Below are 22,095 nucleotides of genomic sequence, written 5' to 3'. Positions count from 1 at the left end.
CGGTCATTTAAAATCAGCAATTGGTTCTTTATACGTTACCAGGTGATGTGGAGAGAGGAGAGAAGAGATCATAGAATGCGAGAGGTGAAGACCATTAATTATCAGGGTACAAATTGACTTTTCTTACCTTCAATCTCAATCGAACTGTCGGCATTCACCTCCACGTACTCTGTTCTCCCTCCCTTTCGCTCCAGGCTGCCTTGCTTCAGTATCCTTGTCGAACGGTCGCCATTTGTTGGAGAAATAATTAATTTAGCCTTGAATGATACTCATTGACTCAATAATTAAGGTCCAAACTTGTTTCAGAAGTACAATTGGCTGATTTTAATAGAACGTGGGAGTTCTCAATTCACTTTTACAAACGGTATTACAAAACACTCACTTCAATTCAAAGTAACACACACAAACAAAATAAAATCACCACGCAGGCTCAGCACGCTACATTCAATACAGGCAACTGGACGGAAAAAACTCTTCGACTTTCTGTTACACGGCTATTTATGGTCGAAAATGAAAGCGTGAGAGGTCAGGAGAGGGTCAGAGATGAGAGATAACATTTCAGCATTGCAGTCATTTGTGATTTTGCCATTTGTTGGATCCATCCATGGCAGGCAGCTCCTCCAGGTCGTTGTCTGTTTCTTTTCAGCCAGGAGTGTCAGATAATGATTTAAAGTCAAACAGAGATTCTAGCTGTCTTGCAATATAAACAGAGCTTACTGCCCCCTTTAAGATAACATGCTTAGCGTGAGGAGGACATCTGGTTTGTCCCAATCTTCAGCCTGGAGAAAACAGGGTTACAAGAGTTCAAATAAGAGGGTTACACATTTATTGTTACAAGATTCAGTTCTATAGTTTAGATCTTTAATATATATGTGTATAATATGTATTGTATGAAGAGTACATTTATTTGTTATACAATATTTGAATAAAAGGGACCATTTCTTTTTATTCTCTAAATGGGCTGACTTGACTGCGAGGCTCTGAAACTTGACAACATCTCACAGTTCAAGCTGGACTTTTGCCTCTAAACACGAGCTCGCTGGCCCTGTCTGGATTGCAATCTCGGTAAAGGAGCCTAGAATTTTTAGATTTTCATAGAATACAGTTAACACTGATTAATATATGTATTTATGAAGCTTATGTGTTTGCAATTAAAATTTAAGTGTTTGCAACGGCAAGGTCGAGGCTCTGGGAAATCCACTCGATTTACACAAATTACGTACGCAATTAATTTTTCTTCCACGCCGGTGTGTATCAAAGCATCAGTTACATTTATTTTTCACATTTCAAAGGCAGACCGACAGTATTCTGTGGCCCTGAGCAAATGGGGCATATTTCGCATGCAATTTTTAGCAGCCCCATTATAACACGTTACCTTATAGGTATGTTATAAGTGTATACTTCATTTCTCGTTCGTAGTGCCCTGGCTTGAACGTTTCTTCCTCCTTCCTTGCTTCCTTCCTTCCTCCTTTCTTCCTTCTTCCTTTCTTCCTTCCTCCTTTCTTCCTTCCTCCTTCCTTCCTCCTTCCTTCCTCCTTCCTTCCTCCTAAGTGCTGCCTCATCAGGATGAAGATTAACGTTTTGTCCAGCATTATTTGCAATTATTTTCTGATTAACCCGCTTGATGGAACTTTGGCCAAACAATTTGAACGATTATTTGGAACGGAATGCCTTTGTAATCCGGGGACTCGATGTACTGCATTTTGTATAAAACTTGCTTTTCACACAACCAGACAAGTATGAAACGCTTAATTTTATCACAGTCAATAACTTAGTGAATGAGCACACACAGGTCCAACACTCTTATGCCATTTTTCACACCATTCATTCTCTTCTTTTTTTTCTTTTTTTTCTTTTTTTTTCTTTTTTTTTGTATACAAGATCGAGGCTCGTGAAAGAGCGAACATTAATCACACAGAATGACAAACCGACACATAAAACATATAACATAGGGAGCGGTAGACAAGATGGGGAGAGAGGGGGAAGGACACAAACGCAACATTTGAGAGCAGGGACCGAGAGACATGGAGACATCGAGAGATCTGAGAGAGGGCGAGGGCTTTGGGGGGGGGGGGGGGGGGGCGAGGGAAGGGGGCGGTGGGAGAGGTATAAAACATATGGACACTGCCAGGACTTCCAGGAAAGAAGTTGGAATTTCAAACAAGGTGGATCTGGGGTGAATTAGCGGGGGTAGAAAAGATCAAGGTTTTGGATGGGGGAAGATAAGAGATGGTGGTGAACAGCTGTTTTAAAGATCTGGAGGGAGGAGTGGGATTGAAGGGAGTGAGGGAGTTTGTTCCAGAGGCGGGAGAAAAGAGGAATGAAAGAGTGAAGGTGAGCAGAGAGCCGAGATTTCGGCAGTTTAACCATCAGAGGGTTGCTGGCAGATCTTGTGCGACCTGTAGGAATATTTGGGGGACAGAGCACAGAGAGAGCTGGGGGTGCAAGGCCGGAGAGGAGTCGGTAGAAGACAGAAAGACCACCTACCTGCCTGCGGTGAGTGAGTGAAAGGCCCTCAGAGATAGCTTCATCGCGGGAGATTCCAATAATTCTGAAAGCTTTGGTTTCAACAGCGTGAAGCCGAGCTAGGTGTGAGGCAGGAGCACCGGCCCATAGGGGAGAACAGTATTCCATTGAGCTGCGGATGAAAGCCTTGTATGTGGTGAGGAGCTCAGGTGTGCCGAGGAAGGACTTCGCACGACGGAGGATGCCCAGTCGGCGACTGGCTTTGGAGGCCAGCTTGGAAATGTGGTTTTCCCAAGAAAGATCATGGCAGATAGTGAGACCCAAATCTTGAGCGACAGAACTTCTTGGAGAGGATTGTTGAGAAAGTAGATGGGAGGGTTGTCCAGTCGATCTTTTCGGAGAGACATAGTAAGAGTGTGAGATTTGTCAGGATTGAAAGACATGTTCCACTTGTTTGACCAGTCTGTGATTTTGTCCAGGTCTTCAGAGAGTGAGGAGGCAGCAGACTGCCGATCTGAGGGAAGAGGAATGGAGCGGCAGAGAGTGGAGTCATCAGCAAAGAGATAGAGAGGATTTTCGAGAGAGTCAGAGAGATCATTGATGAAGACCAGAAAAAGCATGGGGCCCAGAACACTGCCTTGGGGAACTCCAGCCTGAACAGGAAGAGGAGATGAGAGAAACCCATTCAGGGCCACACGTTGACGACGACTAGAGAGGAAGTCCGCCAGCCATGCGTGGAGATTTCCATGGATACCAAAGGAGGAGAGTTTGGTGAGCAGAGCGGGGTGCCAGACCGTGTCGAAGGCACGTGATATGTCGAGGGAGACAGCTCTAATTTCCTGTTTGGCATTGAGGACCTCCATCCATTGTTGAGACAGCAGAAGCAGCATGTCCAGAGTAGAGTGACCTGGTCTGAAACCAAATTGATGATCAGAGATCAAGCCATTGGAGAAGAGGAAAGATTTCATATCCGAAGCAATGATGGATTCCATGACTTTGCTGATAATTGGGAGAAGGCTGATTGGTCTGTAGTTGCTAGGATCTGTTTTTGCACCTTTTTTGTGCAAAGCGGTGATGTTGGCTGATTTCCAAGCAGATGGCAGTTGACCTTGAGCAAAAGAGAGGGTGAAGAGAACAGAGAGAGGGTGAGATAGAGCAGCAGAGCAGGATTTTAGGACCCGTGGGCTGATGCCATCGGGTCCAGTTGCAGAATCAGAGTCGAGGGTTGACAGAAACTTTTCCACCTTGTCAGGAGGAAAGGACACGGAGTCCAGGAGCAGCAGGGTACGACTGGGTATGGTGGGTACAGAGAGGGATGGGTTTGGGACACAAAACTCTGTTTGGGACACACTTCATGGGGAAAGGGGGTTACTTCCTGGCACGAGAGACACCGGTGCTTGTTCTGCTTCACCATAAAGCCTTATAGCTCATTATCCCTTGTGCCTTGCACATGTCCTTCTGCACATGTTCCATTTACTGTACTTTATTCATTCTTGATTTTAAAAGCACATTTAATAATGTCTTGCGTAAAAAAAAATAGGACTTGATTTTGTTTCTGAACATACCGTGTGATCGCGCGGTATGCTCAATCCTGAAAATACTCCCACTTTCACTATCTCTCTCGGAAAGGACTATATGGCTACTTCCCCACCCCCATCTACTTTCTTTACGATCCTCTTGAAGTTGTCATTCAAACTCCGAAGTCACACTATCAGCCATGATCTTTCTTGGGCACACCACATTTGGCTAATTCCATATTTGTGGGGTCCAACATGTGACATTAGGTCCAAAATGTCAAATCGATTAAATATGCATAAACATACGATTTAGTTATCGTAAAATACTTCTATTTTCAGAAATTTGAAAAACTATTCCACACACAACGCTCTATTGAGGAGAAAATCATTTGAATGGTCATGGGTCAGGCTTAATACAGTGCATTCAGAAAGTAATCAGACCCCTTCACTTTTTTCACATTTTGTTATGTTGCAGCCTTATGCTGAAATTGTTTAAATTCATTTTTTCCCTCATCAATCTACACTCAATACCCCATAATGACAGAGAAAACAGGGTTTTAGAAAGTTTTGAAAATTTATTAAAAAGAAAAAACTGAAATATCACATTGACATAAGTATTCAGACCCTTTGCGATGACACTTGAAATTTAGCTCAGGTGCCTCCCATTTCTCTTGATCATTTTTGAGATGTTTCAACACCTCGACTGGAGTTCACCTGTGGTAAATTCAATTGATTGGACATGATTTGGAAAGGCACACACCTGTCTATATAAGGTCTCACAGCTGACGATGCATATCAGAGCAAAAACCAAGCCATGAGGTCAAAGGAACTGCCTGCAGAGCTCAGACAGGATTGTGTTGAGGCACAGATCTGGGGAAGCCCACAAAAAAATTTCTGCTGCATTGAAGGTTCCCAAGAGCACAGTGGCCTCCATAATTAAATGGAAAAAGTTTGGAACAACCAGGACTTTTCCTCGAGCTGGCCGCCCGGCCAAACTGAGCAATCGGGGGAGAAGGGCCTTGGTAAGAGAGATGACCAAGAACCCGATGGTCACTGGCTGAGCTCCAGAGATCCTGTGTGGAGATGGGAGAAACTTCCAGAAGGACAACCATCACTGCAACACTCCACCGATCTGGGCTTTATGGCAGAGTGGCCAGACGGAAGCCTCTCCTCAGTGAAAGACACATGAAAGCCCACTTGGAGTTTGCAAAAAAGCACCTAAAGGACTCTCAGACTGTGAGAAACAAGATTCTGTGGTCTGATGAAACCAAGATTGATCTGTTCGGCTTCCGTTGTTTTGGCATTCATTCTGCTTTTTGTCATTCATTCTGCAGTCATTCTGCTGTTTTGTGTCACTGTGTGTACCGCAATGAGCATGGAGAAAAGAAAGAAAATCAGAGAATTGTCCTAGGTCAGACACAAGATTGAAGCCAAGCATGGACAATATCAAGGCTGCAAGTCCATCTCCAGAGACCTTGATGTTCCTGTGTCCACCATACACAATGTAATCAGGAAGTTTAAGGCCATGGCACTGTCCCCAACCTCCCTGGGCGTGGCTGCAAGAGAAAATTTGATCGAAGATTGCAGCGAAGGATTGTTCGAATGGTGGAGAAAGCACCTCGATCAACTGCCAAACATTCAAGCTGACCTTCAGACACAAGGTAGGACAGTTTCAACTCGCACCATCCGTTACCACCTCAATGAAAGGGAGACGCAGGAGGACGGACGCCACTGCTGCTGAGAGACATAAGAAAGCCCGAATGGAGTTTTTCCAAAACACACCTGAACAACCCAAACCCCTTCTGGGAGAATGTTCTGTGGACAGATGAGACCAAATTTGAGCGTTTCGGTAAAGCACATCATCTCTATGTTTACAGAAAACAAAATGAAGCCTTCAAAGAAAAAAACACCTTCCCTACAGTCAAAGATGGAGCAGGTTCAGTGATGTTTTGGGGTGGCTGTGCTGCCTCTGGTACTGGGTGCCTTGAATGTGTGCATGGCATCATGAAATCGGGAGATTACCAAGGCATTTTGGAGCACAATGCTGAACCCAGTGTCAGAAAGCTGGGTATCCGTCAAAGGTCATGGTCATGAGGAATGGGTCAAGACAAAACGCTGGACTGTTCTGAAGTGGCCAGCAATGAATCCAGATCTAAATCCCATTGAACACCTGTGGGGAGATCTGAAAACAGCAGTTGGGAGAAGGCACCCTTCAAATCTGGGAGACCGGGAGCAGTTTGCACAAGAAAAGTTGGCCAAAATGTCAGCAGAGAGGTGTAGGAAGTGCCACTCAATGGCCAATTTTTCTGTTTGGTTCTCGAGCGAAACATTAAGGATTCTCGATCTCATTTGGTTATCGATCCCCATCCTTTTGATATTTGGATCACGACACTGCAATTACGCTTTTGTACTTTGAGGGGTGACCGGGGTGGGGGGGGGGGGGGGGGGCGGGGAAGGGCACTTTAACCATCTACGTGGACACAAGCAATGTCTCGCAACGCAGCTCAAAAACTGCAATTGGTCAAAATTATTCCCCTGATCACTAAATAGATGTACGAGATGTTGCCAGCGATTGGTTTCAATCACAAAAGTGGAACCCACGGTATTTAATAGTTTACTATTAAGGTGAGACACCCATTCTAGATTGGATTATTTAGACTTTCGTACAGCATTGGGATGAGGTGCTGTTGGTGGAGGAAAGTCGTAAATAAGCACAGGCAGGGTTTGAGGTCTAGACAGGCCGAATGCTCATGTGCAGTCTGAACTCTTTCCCTCTCCCGGCCGAGGTAGTGACATGCCTTTGCCAAAGCCATCGATAGATGAGAGGTGGTCATATGTCCTGTGAAAGTATGACACTCATTTGTTTAAGTGCCATTTTCATGCCTTTACACCAATTTGATTAAGGATTGAATTTTTTTTTTATGTGACATTTAACTTCTGTGTGCAAAAAGAATACAGTACAGAAAATTTCGGGCAAATTAGCCAAGGGGTTTGGAAACGTACAATAAAAAAAAATTTGAACAGGTGTGTGTGCGTGTGCGCCTGCACACCTGTGCCTGTTTCTGCTTGTGTATTACAGTTTATGTAATTTGGAAACCTTGCAGAGTATTGTGACCTATTAATGGCAGCTGTGGTGCACTGACATAAATGTACTTTTATGTAACTCGACATTTTAATGTTAACATACCATTTCTCTGACTAAAATGTGTTCTTGTCTTCTTTTTTTTTCAGCAAGCAACTCTTATTCAGCCGCGGCCAAGAGACTTCCAACGGTTAATTGAAGCCAACATTTTGGAAGAACTTTCGACGATTGCCCAAGTCCTGAAATCAGATGAAGGCCGCACTCTCGGCACACACCATTCGGCCTTCCTTTGGTTCTTTCCATTTATTCACTCGATTATGACCACTGGCACGTATGCCATTGGTTATTTGGGTGAGGTGATCCACCATCTTGTCGTGCGCTCTGCTCATTCACCCCTTCACCTTCTTGTACTTTCCTTGGTTCTCATACTGCATCAGTCACACAACTTCCTACATCACTTCTGGTGTTCTTCTGCATCCTGGATTCCCGCCATTATTGACGGAGCATGTGGTTTGGTGACCGCACCCTTGGATCCATGCAAGTCCTCAGATGTCTCTAACCTTGTGATACCGTACCCTAAAACCCAAGCAACTGAGGCCGCTCGACGTTGTTCTCTTCGGCTTCTGGTTTCACTACTCCGCGATGGAGTTATTGATCGACTATCCAGTGACTTCCAGCGGCTCCTCAATTTGCTCAACCTCTATGGAAGACGCCACAGCAATTGCAGTGCGGGCACCACTTTGAGCGAAGACATGTGTTCCACTTTGAAGCTGCTTCCTGAGGACCGCAGGAGCTTGCAAACGTGCATTTCAAGTATTGTGTTTGATTACAAGTCCCGAGCAGATATTCTCTTTCATGATCAGGAAATATCAGTGCAGTCAACTCCAGCAAGAGGCAGTTTAATTTCCACACCAAATCGTGATAGCCTTGGTCTATATGGTAATGAAATGTTTCGAACGAGTTTCAGCAGCAACTCATTGCCTCTGGACCACCTGCAAAATGTACAACTAACTCTTGGTACAAATATGAATGACAAAAAGTTGAAGGAAGTCGGGTATCTGGATAACTGCCTCGCACGTGATCAGGACGAATCCCAAATGGACTGCAAGGATGGGATAACTCGTACTGGCCATATTGGGGAAAATATTTGCACATTTAAAAGAGAAGCTTCGTTGGCAGATTATGTGGATGTTGATGAGTATTTGGAAAGAGATGGAATGAAAGAGAGCTCTGGTGCACTTGCAATTGTTAGCTCTGATGATGACGACAATGATGTCATCTTCATATGCCATTCTAATGCTGGTGTTCCAGAGACTGAGATTGATGCTGGAGTAAGCACAACTAAGGCAAGCACATTGCAGTTGCAGCCAAAACCAGGTTCTCAGTGCAACGATTATGTGGAGGGAAACATGTCGAAATGCAAGGAAGCAGTTGAAGGAAACGATGATGCATGTTCTTTTATTTTTGAGGCAGATAAACCAGCCGGGACAATGGGTACCAAAGGTGTGGAGAAGACAGAGTATCGAAAAGTCAAGCAGATGGACTGTGAACATGCAATAATAAGTGCACGATCCAAAACTGATGAAATTGGTCAATGGAAAATTCTGAACGATGGTAATGGTGATGGTAATAAAGAAAAACAAGTTGATATTTGGGATTTGGTGAATGGTATAACGAAAGTTAGCCATCCGCAAGAATTCCCAGTGGTAAGCACTGTGGAAGAGGGGGATACTTTGCCTCCATCACTGAATTTGTCAGAAAAACAAACTTCCACTGTTACTCCTTTCATTTCATCTGCACTTGACAGGGTTGGTGTGAACACACTTGCTAATTGTAATTATCTTTGCAATTCTAGCTGTGATTCTGAACGCATTGAAAATGAAGCCATGCTGTCGCCTGTCCCATCAGCCAGGACTACTGTCTACAATCCTCTATCTCACGATTCCTTTTCAGCGTCTTGCACCAGCCCCAGAGCATCATTCCCTGATAAACGGCTGATGACCCCAAATCACGATTCATCTTTGGCTTCGATCACATGCTCAAAGAGGAAAATTAACTTTCCAAGTTGCAAATACAGCTTTGGAAATGCAGCCAAGAAACCAAAGATTTTACCTCAGAAATTGGTGGAGATACTGACTCCACTTGCTCAGACAACAGCTGAAAAATTTCGCACTCAATCAAAGCCAGGTGCATCAGGCAGCCTCTCTCATAAATCACCGGATCGTTTGAAATTATGCCAGCACGAAGCTGCAATGAATAGAGTTGAAACATCCAAAGAGACCGCATCAAGGCAAGACAACTTGCAAAAAAGTCAAAACGTGAAATTTGCAGAGGCTCAATTGATGACAAACACAGTTGGTGAACCAAGTGGACGCTGTGGTCAAATTGCATCAAACCTGAAGGCTGGAGTGACAGCTTTGGGGAAAAAAACCTCAGTTGTTTTGCCTCAAGTTTCAGGCAGTGATGTAATCAGGTTGCAGCAAGATCTGGTTGGGAAACTATTGAATAATGTTGATGCGGATTCGCACATGCAAGAGCTGACGCCAACTAAGTCAAAATCGATGCAAGCACAGACTGCGAGAATGTTTTGCAAATCGGATTTGTCCCGTTCGGCTCTGCTTTTAAGAGACACATCCAAATTTGAAAATGCACCGCAGCAATTGCGCTCACTCTCTGAGGACTCTAGGGATGCACGAGTCTCAAGATCCTTGCTGAAGCCAGGGGTGGAACATGCAATGGTGATGGAGAGCCTCTTGGAGAAGTCTGCTTTATCGTTTCCAGCTCATGAAAGGATTGGCGTTTTACCAGCAAATCCATCTTACTTCCTGAAAGAGGTTACTAAGTGTTATGAATTGTGTTTATTATCATTGTGTGTTCGCCTAAGATGTTTAGATATCTTAATTTTTAAACTGCAAATTTAGCAGATCTCTGTATCTGAAAACATTTATTTTATTTTGCATGGGGGAGGTTAAAAGAGCAATTTGAACTCGACAAGATTTAAAGCATCCATTTGCTTGCCTTTCCTTCAAAGAGAAACGTCATTGTGCATGTATTATTACCAAAGACCTTTTTTTTTTTTACTTGTGAAAATCGAAGATTTTTCAAGTATATTGGTTGGTCTTGGCGTTATTCTGTCTGTCTGTATGTCAGTCGCCTACAGGTCACAATTTTCAATCGATCTTCATGAAACTTCACCAAATGGTAGAGTTGGTCATAAGCCAGAAGCCTATTGTTTTTGGGGTCAATAGGTCGACTTAGGCCAACGGTCACCAACTTTGTCTCCAATTTTCATCCGATTGACTTGAAATTTGAAGAGGATTTACATATCTGGTCACTGACTTCAACCACCAAGTATTTTTGAGGTCAACATAGGCCAGATTTTTTAAATCCTAAATTTTTATCTGTGATTTGAAATTTTAAGAGGATTTGCATATCTCGACACTAAATTCAACCACCAAGTATTTTTGAGGTCATCATAGGCCAACAACTTATTTTAGGGATTTCGTAAGTATCGTGCAATGCACAACATATTTTTTGTTTGTTGTATTTCTAAGACTCATTAACTTTGTTTTTTATTTTCTTGTTTGTTTACTTATCATGTTATCTGTCTGTTGAGCAATGACATCCTTCGTTATTTTATTGGTGACAGGGCTTTGGTTGTAATATTGCTTGTTGCTGTGTTTTGGGGCAGATGTGCTCTCGTTCCAAACTTGAGTGGGAGAATTTATCTTGTAAAATTATTTTTAATATACTTTGAATTCTTTTAGAACCACTGCTTTCTTGCATGAGTGCAGAACCTATGTAGTTCTTTCAAAAGAGCCCACAGTAGATTTTGTTCCATTGGACTAATGTCGTCCTACATTGTGCCAGATTCTTGGCTGGGATCTCAGCAAACTGCGTTCTGGCAATTGTGAAGGTGAGAAGACATTCAATGCAGAGATGATGAAACTACCATTGAAGTATGACGGCTGCCATCAATACTTCAATACAATGAAGCGTCTTCTGATGATTGAGACGTGGGAAAAGGTAAGAAAAAATAAATAAATCAATTTTGCATTGGTATTAATCTCACAAAACAATCACGAGCTTAAAGATCCACAGACACAGAAAAAACATTTTTTTATGCCTCCGTCGACAGCGGCATTATGTTTTCAGGTTGTCCATCCGTTCATAATAGGTTTTCGTTACCGCGATAACTTGAGAATGGCAGAAGGGATCTTAGTCAAACTTGGGGTAGGAATGTATAATGAGGTAAAGATGAACCAATTTGATTTTGGGGTCACAAGGTCACAAGTCATGTTCGGTAAAAATCCTGTTACCGTGATAACTTGTGAACCAGTAATGGGATTCTGGCCAAAGTTGGTACAAGTATGTATGATGGAAAGATGACCTGATTAGATTTTGGGGTCAACAGGTCAAAGGTTAAAGTCTGTAATAGGTCTACAACTTGAGTGGCTGAAGGGATCTAATTCAAACTTGGTACAGGTATGCACAATGGTGTAAAGATTAACTGATTAGATTTTGGGGTCAAGGGGTCAAATATCAAAGGTCATGTTAAGTTGCAATTATTTCGTTACCGTGATAATTTAGGAACAGCTGAAGGGATCTAATTCAAACTTAGTACAGGTATGTATAATGATGTAAAGGTTAACTGATTATATTTTGGAGCCAAGAGGTCAAATGTCAGACGTCCCATCACGTAAAAATGTTATTACCGAGCTAACTTGTGAACCAGTCATGGGATTTTCATCAAATTTTGTATAATTATATATTATGATGCAAAGATGAACTGATTATATTTTGGGGTCATGAGGTCAAAGGTCAGGTCATTTTGAGTAACAATTTTGTTGCGATGCCATCTTGTGAACAAGTGATGGGATTTTGAACAAACTTTGTATAAGTATGTCATGATTGCACATCGGATTTTTATGTGAAAAAATAAAAAATATTTTTTCACATAAAACGGCTTTTTTGCGCGCAAAAAAATTATTTTGCTATTTTCGGAGAAAAAAAGAATTTCGCCCTTTTTCGGGAAAAATAAAATAAAATGCCCTTTTTGGTCGAAAATGTCTGGCAACGCTAAAAAAAATTAGGGAATTTTTCGAAATTTTAAACTGCGATCGAAATTTTTAACTGCGTTCGATCTCAAAAACAAAACGTTGTGTCCACTTGCGTGCGTTGCGTCCCCAGCGTGTACAGCAGTGAGGCGGTGTACTACAGTGTGAGAGTGTACACAAAGTGTGAACAAGTCTCCTATCAAGATGAGTGCTGCTCTTCGTGACAAGTGGCTGAAGGAATTCAACGCTGGCGGCGATGGGGCCACCTTCAAGTACGTGTCGAGTGACACGGCTTTCTGTCGAGCTTGTGAAAAGACTTTCCGGGCGAAGCAGAAGTCTGAGCTGGCCCAACATGTCCGAGGAGACCGCCACAAGAGCAATTTGGCCTTGAAGAAGAAGAGGACGGTCATGCAAGCCACCATGGAGGACTTTGGTGGCGGAAAGAGGCACAAGTGCGACGTCGTGGCTCAGGAGCTGTGCCAGGCCATGCTGGCCGCTAGCATCCCATGGTCGAAATTGGAAAACCCTGCCCTCCGGTCGTTCCTGGAGAAGCACATCACTCTCCAGATCCCCGATGAAAGCTGGATTCGAAAGCACTACCTCGACAAGTGCTACGACGAGGCCTTGGCGGGGATCCGTGCCGACCTCGGACAGCAGCCCATCTGGCTGTCCGTCGACGAGACGACCGATTCGGCAGGTCGATATGTGGCCAACATCATCGTGGGACGCTTGTCCAAGGAGGGGTACTTTCGTCCCCACCTCGTCCAGTGCATGTTTCTGGAGAAGACCAACTCCGGGGAGATCGTGCGTGCAGTCAATGACACGCTGCGCTATCTTTGGCCTGATTTCAAGCCGGAGTGCCTCAAGGTCCTCGTCAGCGACGCCGCGGCCTATATGATCAAGGCCGGCCATGCCCTGAAGGAACTCTTCCCGGACTTGCTGCATGTGACTTGCGTTGCCCACGCGCTCCACCGTGTCTGCGAGACAGTCCGAGAAATGTTCAAGGACGTCAACGACCTGATTGCCATGACGAAGAAGGTGTTCGTCAAAGCCCCGTCGCGTGTTGTCTTTTGGAAGGAGCAGCAGCCCAATCTTTCTCTCCCCCCGGAGCCCATTCTGACTCGGTGGGGGACGTGGATCGACGCCGCGGTGTTTTACGCCGAGCACTTCGAGGCCATCAAGGACATTGTGGACCAGCTGAACGATGACGACGCGATGGCAATCCGGAGTGCCAAGGACCTGTTCGGAAAGGCGGACATCAAGCTCAGTTTGGTCTTCTTAAATGCCCACGTGTCGTTCATCCCGAAGATCCTTAAGCAGCTGGAGGAGGCCGGCATGGAGCTGGCCAAGGCCTTCCAGCTCCTTGATCAGGCCAAGGAGGAGCTCGAAAAGATCCGAGGCTGCCGTAAGGAGATCCTGCTCACCAAGTTCAAGGCGGTGCTGCAGCGCAATCCCGACATTGGTGTGCTGAGGACAGTGGCTTTGATCCTGGATGGAGATCAGCACGGATCTGAGGTTGGTGTGCCGGCTGGAGTCAAGCTTGCTGACATCCCCCTCTTGAGGTACTGCCCCATCGTCAGCGTCGACGTGGAAAGGTCCTTCTCCGTCTACAGAAACGTCCTCACCGACCGCCGACACCGCCTCACCAAGGAGAACATTACCAAGATAATGATTTCAAACACCTACTTTAACCGTTCCTAAAAGGGTCTTGTCAATTTCTTCTAGTCCTCTACTTATCAAACAATGCGGTTGCAATAAAGGTACCTGAACGTCATTTTTTACCTGTTTACTCGCCCAGAGTGCTTAATGTTGTGCAGGAAAAAGCTTACCATTTTTTGTTCTTTTTTTGACCGATTTCTGAAAAACTTGGTAATAATAAAAAATGAATAAAACGGGGGGAAAAAAATATTTCGGGATTTTTTCACATAAAAAAAAAAAAAATCCGCTTTTCAAAACATAAAAGGCCTATTTTCTTAACATAAAAATCCGTAGTCTAGTCATGATACAAAGAATAACTGATTGGATTATGGCATCAACAGATCAAAGGTCAGAGGTCATGTCAGGGTAAAAATGTGATAACTTGAGAACAACTGAATGGATTTAAATCAAACTTGGTACAAGTATTATAATGTTATAATGTGGGCGGTGGCATATCAGTTGACATGACGTCCAAGAGTAGTATATAAAGGAGAGTTTTGGGCCAGGCCACCTCAGACCACTCATTCAAAAAGTTCTCAGAACTCAAACTCGCTCTAAACTTATTATTTAATTAATTAGTTTCACAATTCCTCATTTTCGCATTTTCCTAAAAAAAATTAATTTCACATGTCGCATTTTCACGATTTTCACTAAAATTTAGACTTCTGGACCAAAATGAGGAATTGATCTCCAAACCGAAACTGATTCACCAAAATGAGGAATTGATCTCCAAACCGAAACTGATTCACCACAAAACAGGAAGTGACTCAGCTCAAACCGGAAGTGATCAATTAATTAATTATTTTCCAGATTTTAGCTTTTCATGATTTTCACAATTTTCAAAAATGCCTCATAAGCCCAAGATTGCAATCAGTATTATGATTACAATCTTCATATAATTAACTAGATGTTGCTAATGTTAAGCATTCGTTTACTCCCCGTTTTATCAAATATTTGTTTAACAACAACATCAACTTTCAACCGAATGAATAACCCATGCCATCCAATCAGCATCTGAGAAACCTCAATTGCGCAAATAACTTAATTGTTGTATCAAACCTCAAGATTTGAGGGGGGTAAACTATAATCAATATTATCTCCACAATCGTTATTCTTATAAAACGCCGTTTTAATCTCTATCAGAGAATTTTCCTTTCTATCTTATTTGTGGTTTACCAAAAGATTGGGGTACATGGTGAGTGAACCACTCCAAGTAGATGCTCTCTCATCACACTTACGCCAAAATATATTTATTATGTAAAGAGGATTTTTAAATTTAGTTTCTCTTACTACATATGACTAAACTGATGAAAGAATCGCCTCAAATATTTTAATAGTTTTCCTTTTCTCAGATAGTGTAGATGATCGGGAATTAATCATAATAAGTGGGAAAGTAAATGATCCAATAGTTTTATTATCCATACTATTGTGATAGTTTGGTTTAATCCCCCAAGAAAATATCTCTGGTGTTTCAATATATAGTTTTAAAATGTTTTCATCTGAATATTTATATTTAATTGATATCTTGCAAGATTCAGCTCCATTACAGTTGTAATATTTAGGTGTTCCAAAAATTATATTTTTAATGTCACAATTATCATAACTCAGTGCCATTTTTATATATATTGTTGTGGTTTTGGAATAAAGGATAATTCCCCCTCGTAGGTAGACGCACCACAACATGAAGCCTCGTGATAGTTCAGTTATTTATTAGTGAATGTAAGCGTAGTCCTGTCCTGTGTTAGTTTTGCGTTGAGCAGGCCCATTAGTAGGGCGGTCTTTTGGCGATAGGATGCCACGTGGCAGGCCTGAACAAGTATGGCGAGGCCGAAGGGAGGCGCTGCAGGCGGAGTGGCCGGTATAGACAGGTCCATGCCAGGCAGAAATGGCGCCGTTTTCCAGTCAAGGTTTTCTCAGTGGATTTATATACTTTTGATCATACTCTGTCGAATAAGCTTGTGGGCCACCCTGAAATTTGCCTCAAATCCAAGATGGCGGCCAAAAATCCAAAATGGCCACCAGAATAGCTAAAATAGTATTTCTGAGAGTTGCTTTTACCCATAGATGATTTTTTTTCAACTGATTGTGGCCTATTATGATAAAGAAAGATAACTCAGTCATAACTCAGCCATAAAAATTAACAATCGGTACTTTATTAACAAAATGGCCGCCGGGCAACTTCCGTATTACGGAAACTGCTATAACTTCAGTTCCGAGTGTGATATGATTATAATTTTGGTGTCCAGTCATATGTTTTTGGGGTCAAGGAATCCATATTTGTACTTTTTATTTCAGTGAAATCATTGGTTCATAAAGAAATCTAAGATGGCTGCCAATACTGGCCACCGATGTGGCAGATTCAGTCATGTCTTGTGCTCCATAATATATATTACAATACATTTTGATTCAATTTCTTGGTTTCCAAAGTCTGGTTATCCATTTAGTTGGTTTATCATGACACTAGCTCAATAGATCATCCCCTAAATCATGGATGAACAATAAATCCAAGATGGCTGCCGCTGAACGGCTCCTAGTCAGTTTTGCTTCGTCTACCAAACTACACAGGTTTATAAAATGTATCTGAATTCCCATTCAATATGATCCCCGGCTTTGGTTATGCTTTGGGAAAAATATGTTGTTCAAAAGGCACATAATCCTCAGTTACTAAGATCAAGATCAAGATCACTCTCTTCACTCTGAAAGTCTGAATAAAGTCCACAGGTATCCGAAGAAAGTTGTTCCATGGTGCTCTCCGAATTTTCCCCATCTCCTTGGTACTCTTCATCAACTTCAGATTCTTCTGCTCTTTCTTCTGCCCCACCGATACCTATAAAAAATGTGAATGGATATAGTCGGGATTGAAAACAGTAAATCATATAAAAATAACAAAATTACGATTGCATTTTGGACTTATCTACCTTGCTTTTCTCTTTCTCTACAGTGAACTTCACCGTCTTGTACATGTTTTCTGCTTGTATTCCTGTGTCTCTTCTTCCTTGAAGGCTGGCTTCTCTCTTCTACTGCATCTTCTAAATCTGCATCATACTCCGCGAGACCTGTAAGTGGAAGGTTACACATATTTAATCTGGATGAATGCACTGCCAGTGGGAATACATTGGAGGAACTTTATGACAGGAACGAAAAGCAATGATCAAAGTAATGATATATTTTTAGTATACTTACTTTGAATTTGTCTTTTCTTGCTCTTTTTCTTGGAGAGGCTTGGAGGGAGTTGCGGGCAGGTAAACCATATTGGCCTGATACCATCATCTGTATTTTCCCATCCTCTGTCAGTGATAGAAGGATACTCAATGTTTTGCTTGAGACACTGGTACCACACCCATGCCTGAAGGTCACTCCTCTTGAGGTGTTCATTGGTGCTACTCTCGTCTGGAAGGATGCTGGAACTAGATTTCACCTTTTGAGTGTTGTACGTTCGGATCCTTGTTTCAACAAAGCTTTCTTGTTCACTTCCAGAATACATGCAGGTTCTGAAGAAGCATTTAGCACTGGTAGCATCTTGAAAAGATTGATTTGATCTGCCCAGCTGAGAGAGTAGATGGGATTTCTCTTGTTTCAACATCTTCTTCAATGGCTTGATTTTGCCGATGCGAAATGGGAATGATGTCGTGTCACATCCAGTAATGCTATGATATGCTGGGAGAGTTTGACACACTTCATCTCCAAAATGAGTCGTTAGTTTCTTGACACTGACGTACCAATGGTCAATCTTCATGAACCAGTCTTGTGGTGGTTTGCAGACAGAATAGGCATAGCTCAAGAGGATCAGTACATCTGTATCTGAAGCCTTAATCACAACCGGACCTTCGCACTTGCTTGCATGAAGAACAAGCCTGGTGTCAGCCTCATGATGGTTGCAGGATTCAAGTTGTTCAAACTTAGTTTGCGTGATCAACCATGTATTCTGTTCCTCTGTCACGGTGAGTGGAATTCTGAGTTTCGATCTGACTGAATCACTTTTGAAGTAAGTGACCATAAATTTAATCAGCTCAGTCTTGTTTTCAGCATTATGCAGAAATGCGTCCCAATCTTTGCCTCTGGGCATACTCTGCTCGGGGCTTGTGATGTGGGTTCTTCTACCAGAGATCCCTCGGCGTCGTTGGGTTAACTCCTTTGTAGTGGACGTACAGTAGGAATCAAATATGATCCCAAGCTGTTTTGGGTTTGACTGGCTTGGTGGCATGCAGAATTTCAATAGGGCATCAGTGTATTCTCCCCAAGTCTGTTGAGCCGGGATTGACTTTACAGCTGCCATTCCGTCAATCAGCCAGTTGCTTCTATTTGGCGGTTCCTCTGTAGTTGATGAAGATTCCTCAATAAGGTAGTTCCTCAGCGCTGCTTTAGAACCTTGTCGAATGTCTCGTTCTGGTGTGGCAAGGGCAAGTGGAATAGTTGTCAGGGGGTGTGAATGTGCCTCTTCAGGGGTAGTTGCCTTTCCTACCAACACACCAAATGCTTGTCGATCCTCCTTGAGAACGTTCACTGCCTTTGGATTTTTCTTGACCTTCTCCATGCCCGTTTTGATCTTGAGATTCACAATCCTGTCAAAAATGTTCATTCTGCCTTCTCCAGTAGCCTTGAGTCTAAGGTTAACAAAGTCTTGGAATTGTTTCTCTCCTGCTTCGGTTGATGACAACAATCCACTGACAATACCTTGGTTAATTTCCACTCCAGTTTTCATGTGACGCGCAGAACCAATCAGAAAAGGGTCAAAGTACTTATCCAATTGGATGACTAGGTTGCGAACCATGTTGTCATGCTGCCTCCGTGCCCCTATTGTTGTTTCCTTGTGAGTTGAAGAGGTCAGGATATGCAACCTTTCCTTCAATCTTCCTCTGAGCTTTGCCATTAAGTGACTCGTTTTTATGAACGCATCTGTTGTCTGCTTGCTGGTACTGTAACCGCCTTGCATTGGACCACCCCGGACTTTAACCTCTCTGTTGATTGTGGTCTCAGTGATCAAGTCCCCATGGATCGTAGAAAAGGGCTCGCCAGTCATCGACCCTCCGAATCCATTTTGCAACAGATCATCCCAGGCATCTTTGTGATTCACCTTCAGATTTTGGAGATTGACGTGTTGGAATGTCAGGTACCTAGCATAGTTGATGTGCCCGAAAGCAAAGCACTTTGGAAGAAGCGTTCTCTCTGCTGCCAGGTGTGTTTCAATGCTCTTCTCCCTTACAGCTGCTATGAGGCACAACATTGCTGATACGTCCTTAAGCCTTAATTCGGAGAGCACCATGGAACAACTTTCTTCGGATACCTGTGGACTTTATTCAGACTTTCAGAGTGAAGAGAGTGATCTTGATCTTGATCTTAGTAACTGAGGATTATGTGCCTTTTGAACAACATATTTTTCCCAAAGCATAACCAAAGCCGGGGATCATATTGAATGGGAATTCAGATACATTTTATAAACCTGTGTAGTTTGGTAGACGAAGCAAAACTGACTAGGAGCCGTTCAGCGGCAGCCATCTTGGATTTATTGTTCATCCATGATTTAGGGGATGATCTATTGAGCTAGTGTCATGATAAACCAACTAAATGGATAACCAGACTTTGGAAACCAAGAAATTGAATCAAAATGTATTGTAATATATATTATGGAGCACAAGACATGACTGAATCTGCCACATCGGTGGCCAGTATTGGCAGCCATCTTAGATTTCTTTATGAACCAATGATTTCACTGAAATAAAAAGTACAAATATGGATTCCTTGACCCCAAAAACATATGACTGGACACCAAAATTATAATCATATCACACTCGGAACTGAAGTTATAGCAGTTTCAGTAATACGGAAGTTGCCCGGCGGCCATTTTGTTAATAAAGTACCGATTGTTAATTTTTATGGCTGAGTTATGACTGAGTTATCTTTCTTTATCATAATAGGCCACAATCAGTTGAAAAAAAATCATCTATGGGTAAAAGCAACTCTCAGAAATACTATTTTAGCTATTCTGGTGGCCATTTTGGATTTTTGGCCGCCATCTTGGATTTGAGGCAAATTTCAGGGTGGCCCACAAGCTTATTCGACAGAGTATGATCAAAAGTATATAAATCCACTGAGAAAACCTTGACTGGAAAACGGCGCCATTTCTGCCTGGCATGGACCTGTCTAGTAAGCAATGAGCCGCCAATCAGGGCTCGAGGGGAGTGGCTAACCACGACGATGAGAGGTGGGGTTTGGAACATTCGAGTAAGGCCGGGGCGGAGCCATATACCCCTGCTCTGAGCTCCTCCACCTCAGTTCCCTGTGAGACGAGAGTTCCCTGTGAGGGTGAGTGGAGTGGAGTTGAGTTGAGCTTGAGAACACGAGAACGCGCCGCAGAACGAGTGCATTGAATTGCCGATTATCGAGATTGTACACAAACGTTCCCCATGCCCCGTGCCCTGCGCTCTGCGCTGTATTAATCGCGCGGCTCGAGAAGATGACCCGTGCCAGGCCACAGACGCGCGATCTCCTCCTGCCTGCCTTCTCCTGCATACGTGCCGTGACCGCCAGAGAGCCACGCCGGGCGAGCTGCCCCGGAGCGACCGACGGCAAAGCGCATTTGGCGCGCGAACTTCTTCTTCTTCTTCTCCCCATGTGCGTGAGTGGGCCCTGTGTCTGGTGTAAGTTAAGATTGATTAAGCTTCTGCTCTGTGGCCCCTTTCCTTCTGCAAATCATTGTACATAAATAATAAATCGTGTTATTCCTCCGATTTGACCGTTCCCGTCCCTTCCATTAATTGGCCTCGAATGGTACGACTGGAACTGCTCAAATCGGGTTCCATAAAAGTAACGGCACGAGTCACGTGATACGCATACCGCTCGGCGTACTCGATTAAGCGTGGCTTGTGCGAGGTTCGGTCCCTGCTTTTGTGGCAGTGTGGGTTAAAGGTACGTGCGACGTTGACCCGATACCCTTTTTCACGTTTGCTCCGGAAGTGGCGATTCGGCCTCGTGGACACGAAGACCCAGGGGGGAAAAAAGGGGTTTAATCCCCTCTTTGGAACGGGAATGGGCTTCGGGAGATCCGCAACAAATTGGTAGTCAGGAGTGGGATTTGAACCCTGAAAAAAATTTTTGGACAAATTGGCCGCAACAAATTGGTGTCTGGGAGTGTGAGATAATTGGACCTAGAGTGCGCTTCACGTGCTCCAAATTACGAGTGGACGAAATTTAGTTCTTTTAAAATCCAAATTATATTCGTATCATGGCTGGCCAAAGCGGTCAAATGCCGGTGGGGGTCGAAGAAGAGGAATTAATGACCCAGGACCAACAGGGACAGTTGGTAGAGGAGGAAATTGATGAGGGTGCGGCAGCTGGCGAAGGAAATGGCGGCGCCTCGCACGTGGCGGCGGAAGCTGGGCCCGCTGTGCAAGCCGGGATTAGCCTCGAACTACTTTTAGCTCAAATACAGGCGTCCATAAAAATTTGAGGCGGATCGATTGGAAAGCAAAATGGGTGGTCAAATGAAAGAATTGGGGGACAAATCCACCCGGGAATTGAAAGAAATGGGGGCCAAATCCACCCGGGAATTGAAAGACATGAGGGACGAAGCAAGTTGCAACATGGAAGGGTTGGAAAACAAAATGGGTGGTGAAAAAAAAAAATGGGGGAGGACATTAGGCGCAGGTTGAGCGAGGAAGTCGCGGTGGTACGCGACGAGGTGAAGCGGTGCGAGGAGCGCTTGGGGAGAGAGTTGAGGCAGAATACAGCCAGACGACAGGGGGGTATAGAGGAATTGACTCGGGAGGTAGAAAAACTGACGGTAGGACAACAGGAATTAAAGGAGCAAGTGGGAAAGAATACTGACGTGATGGGGGGCTGAAAGCAGCACAAAAAGAAATAAAGAAGGAACTTATAGCGACAAAGAAAGAATGTCAAATGGTGCATGAGGGGCTGACAGAGGTTGGATGACGTGGTAGCGACGTTGGGGACGAGGGAACGAGAGGTGAGGACACATGGAGAGACGACCAGGATAGTCTTAGAAGGGGAGATTGCGGGGGTGCACCGGGAGATATAAGGGGTGAAGCAAAAGCTGGAGGAAGTAGAAGAAGGGATGAGTGAATTTAAGAAGAGATGGGGGGAGACTAAAAACGAAATAAAGGAGGAGGTGATGGAATATGTACAAGGTCTGTGTTCACATCGTGTTGAGGTGCTTGCTGACCAAATAAAAAGTTTACAGGTGTTGGAGGAGAAGCGTGTAGGAAGAAGCCTCGAGGTGAGTGGCGATGATGGCGGAAATGTGTTTGGTGTGAGGGGA

At 43.7% G+C, this 22,095-nt stretch overlaps 1 protein-coding gene across 1 annotated transcript in view; it reads left to right on the top strand.

Moving 5' to 3' along the window:
* The window catches only part of LOC137422956 (uncharacterized), a 243,066-nt gene that overhangs the window by 137,143 nt on the left and 83,828 nt on the right, over positions 1-22,095 (top strand). The window contains exons 9-10 of the mRNA XM_078773645.1: positions 7,215-9,899; positions 10,936-11,091. Of these exons, the coding sequence (XP_078629771.1) occupies positions 7,215-9,899; positions 10,936-11,091 (2,841 nt within the window). The remainder of the gene's footprint in view (positions 1-7,214; positions 9,900-10,935; positions 11,092-22,095) is intronic.

Source organism: Myxine glutinosa, chromosome 3, assembly GCF_964187855.1.
Source record: "Myxine glutinosa chromosome 3, kmMyxGlut1.1, whole genome shotgun sequence".
In the NCBI taxonomy this organism is placed as follows: Eukaryota; Metazoa; Chordata; class Myxini; order Myxiniformes; family Myxinidae; genus Myxine; species Myxine glutinosa.
Note: the sequence above shows the minus strand (reverse complement) of the source record. Positions and strands in the feature narration are given on the sequence as shown.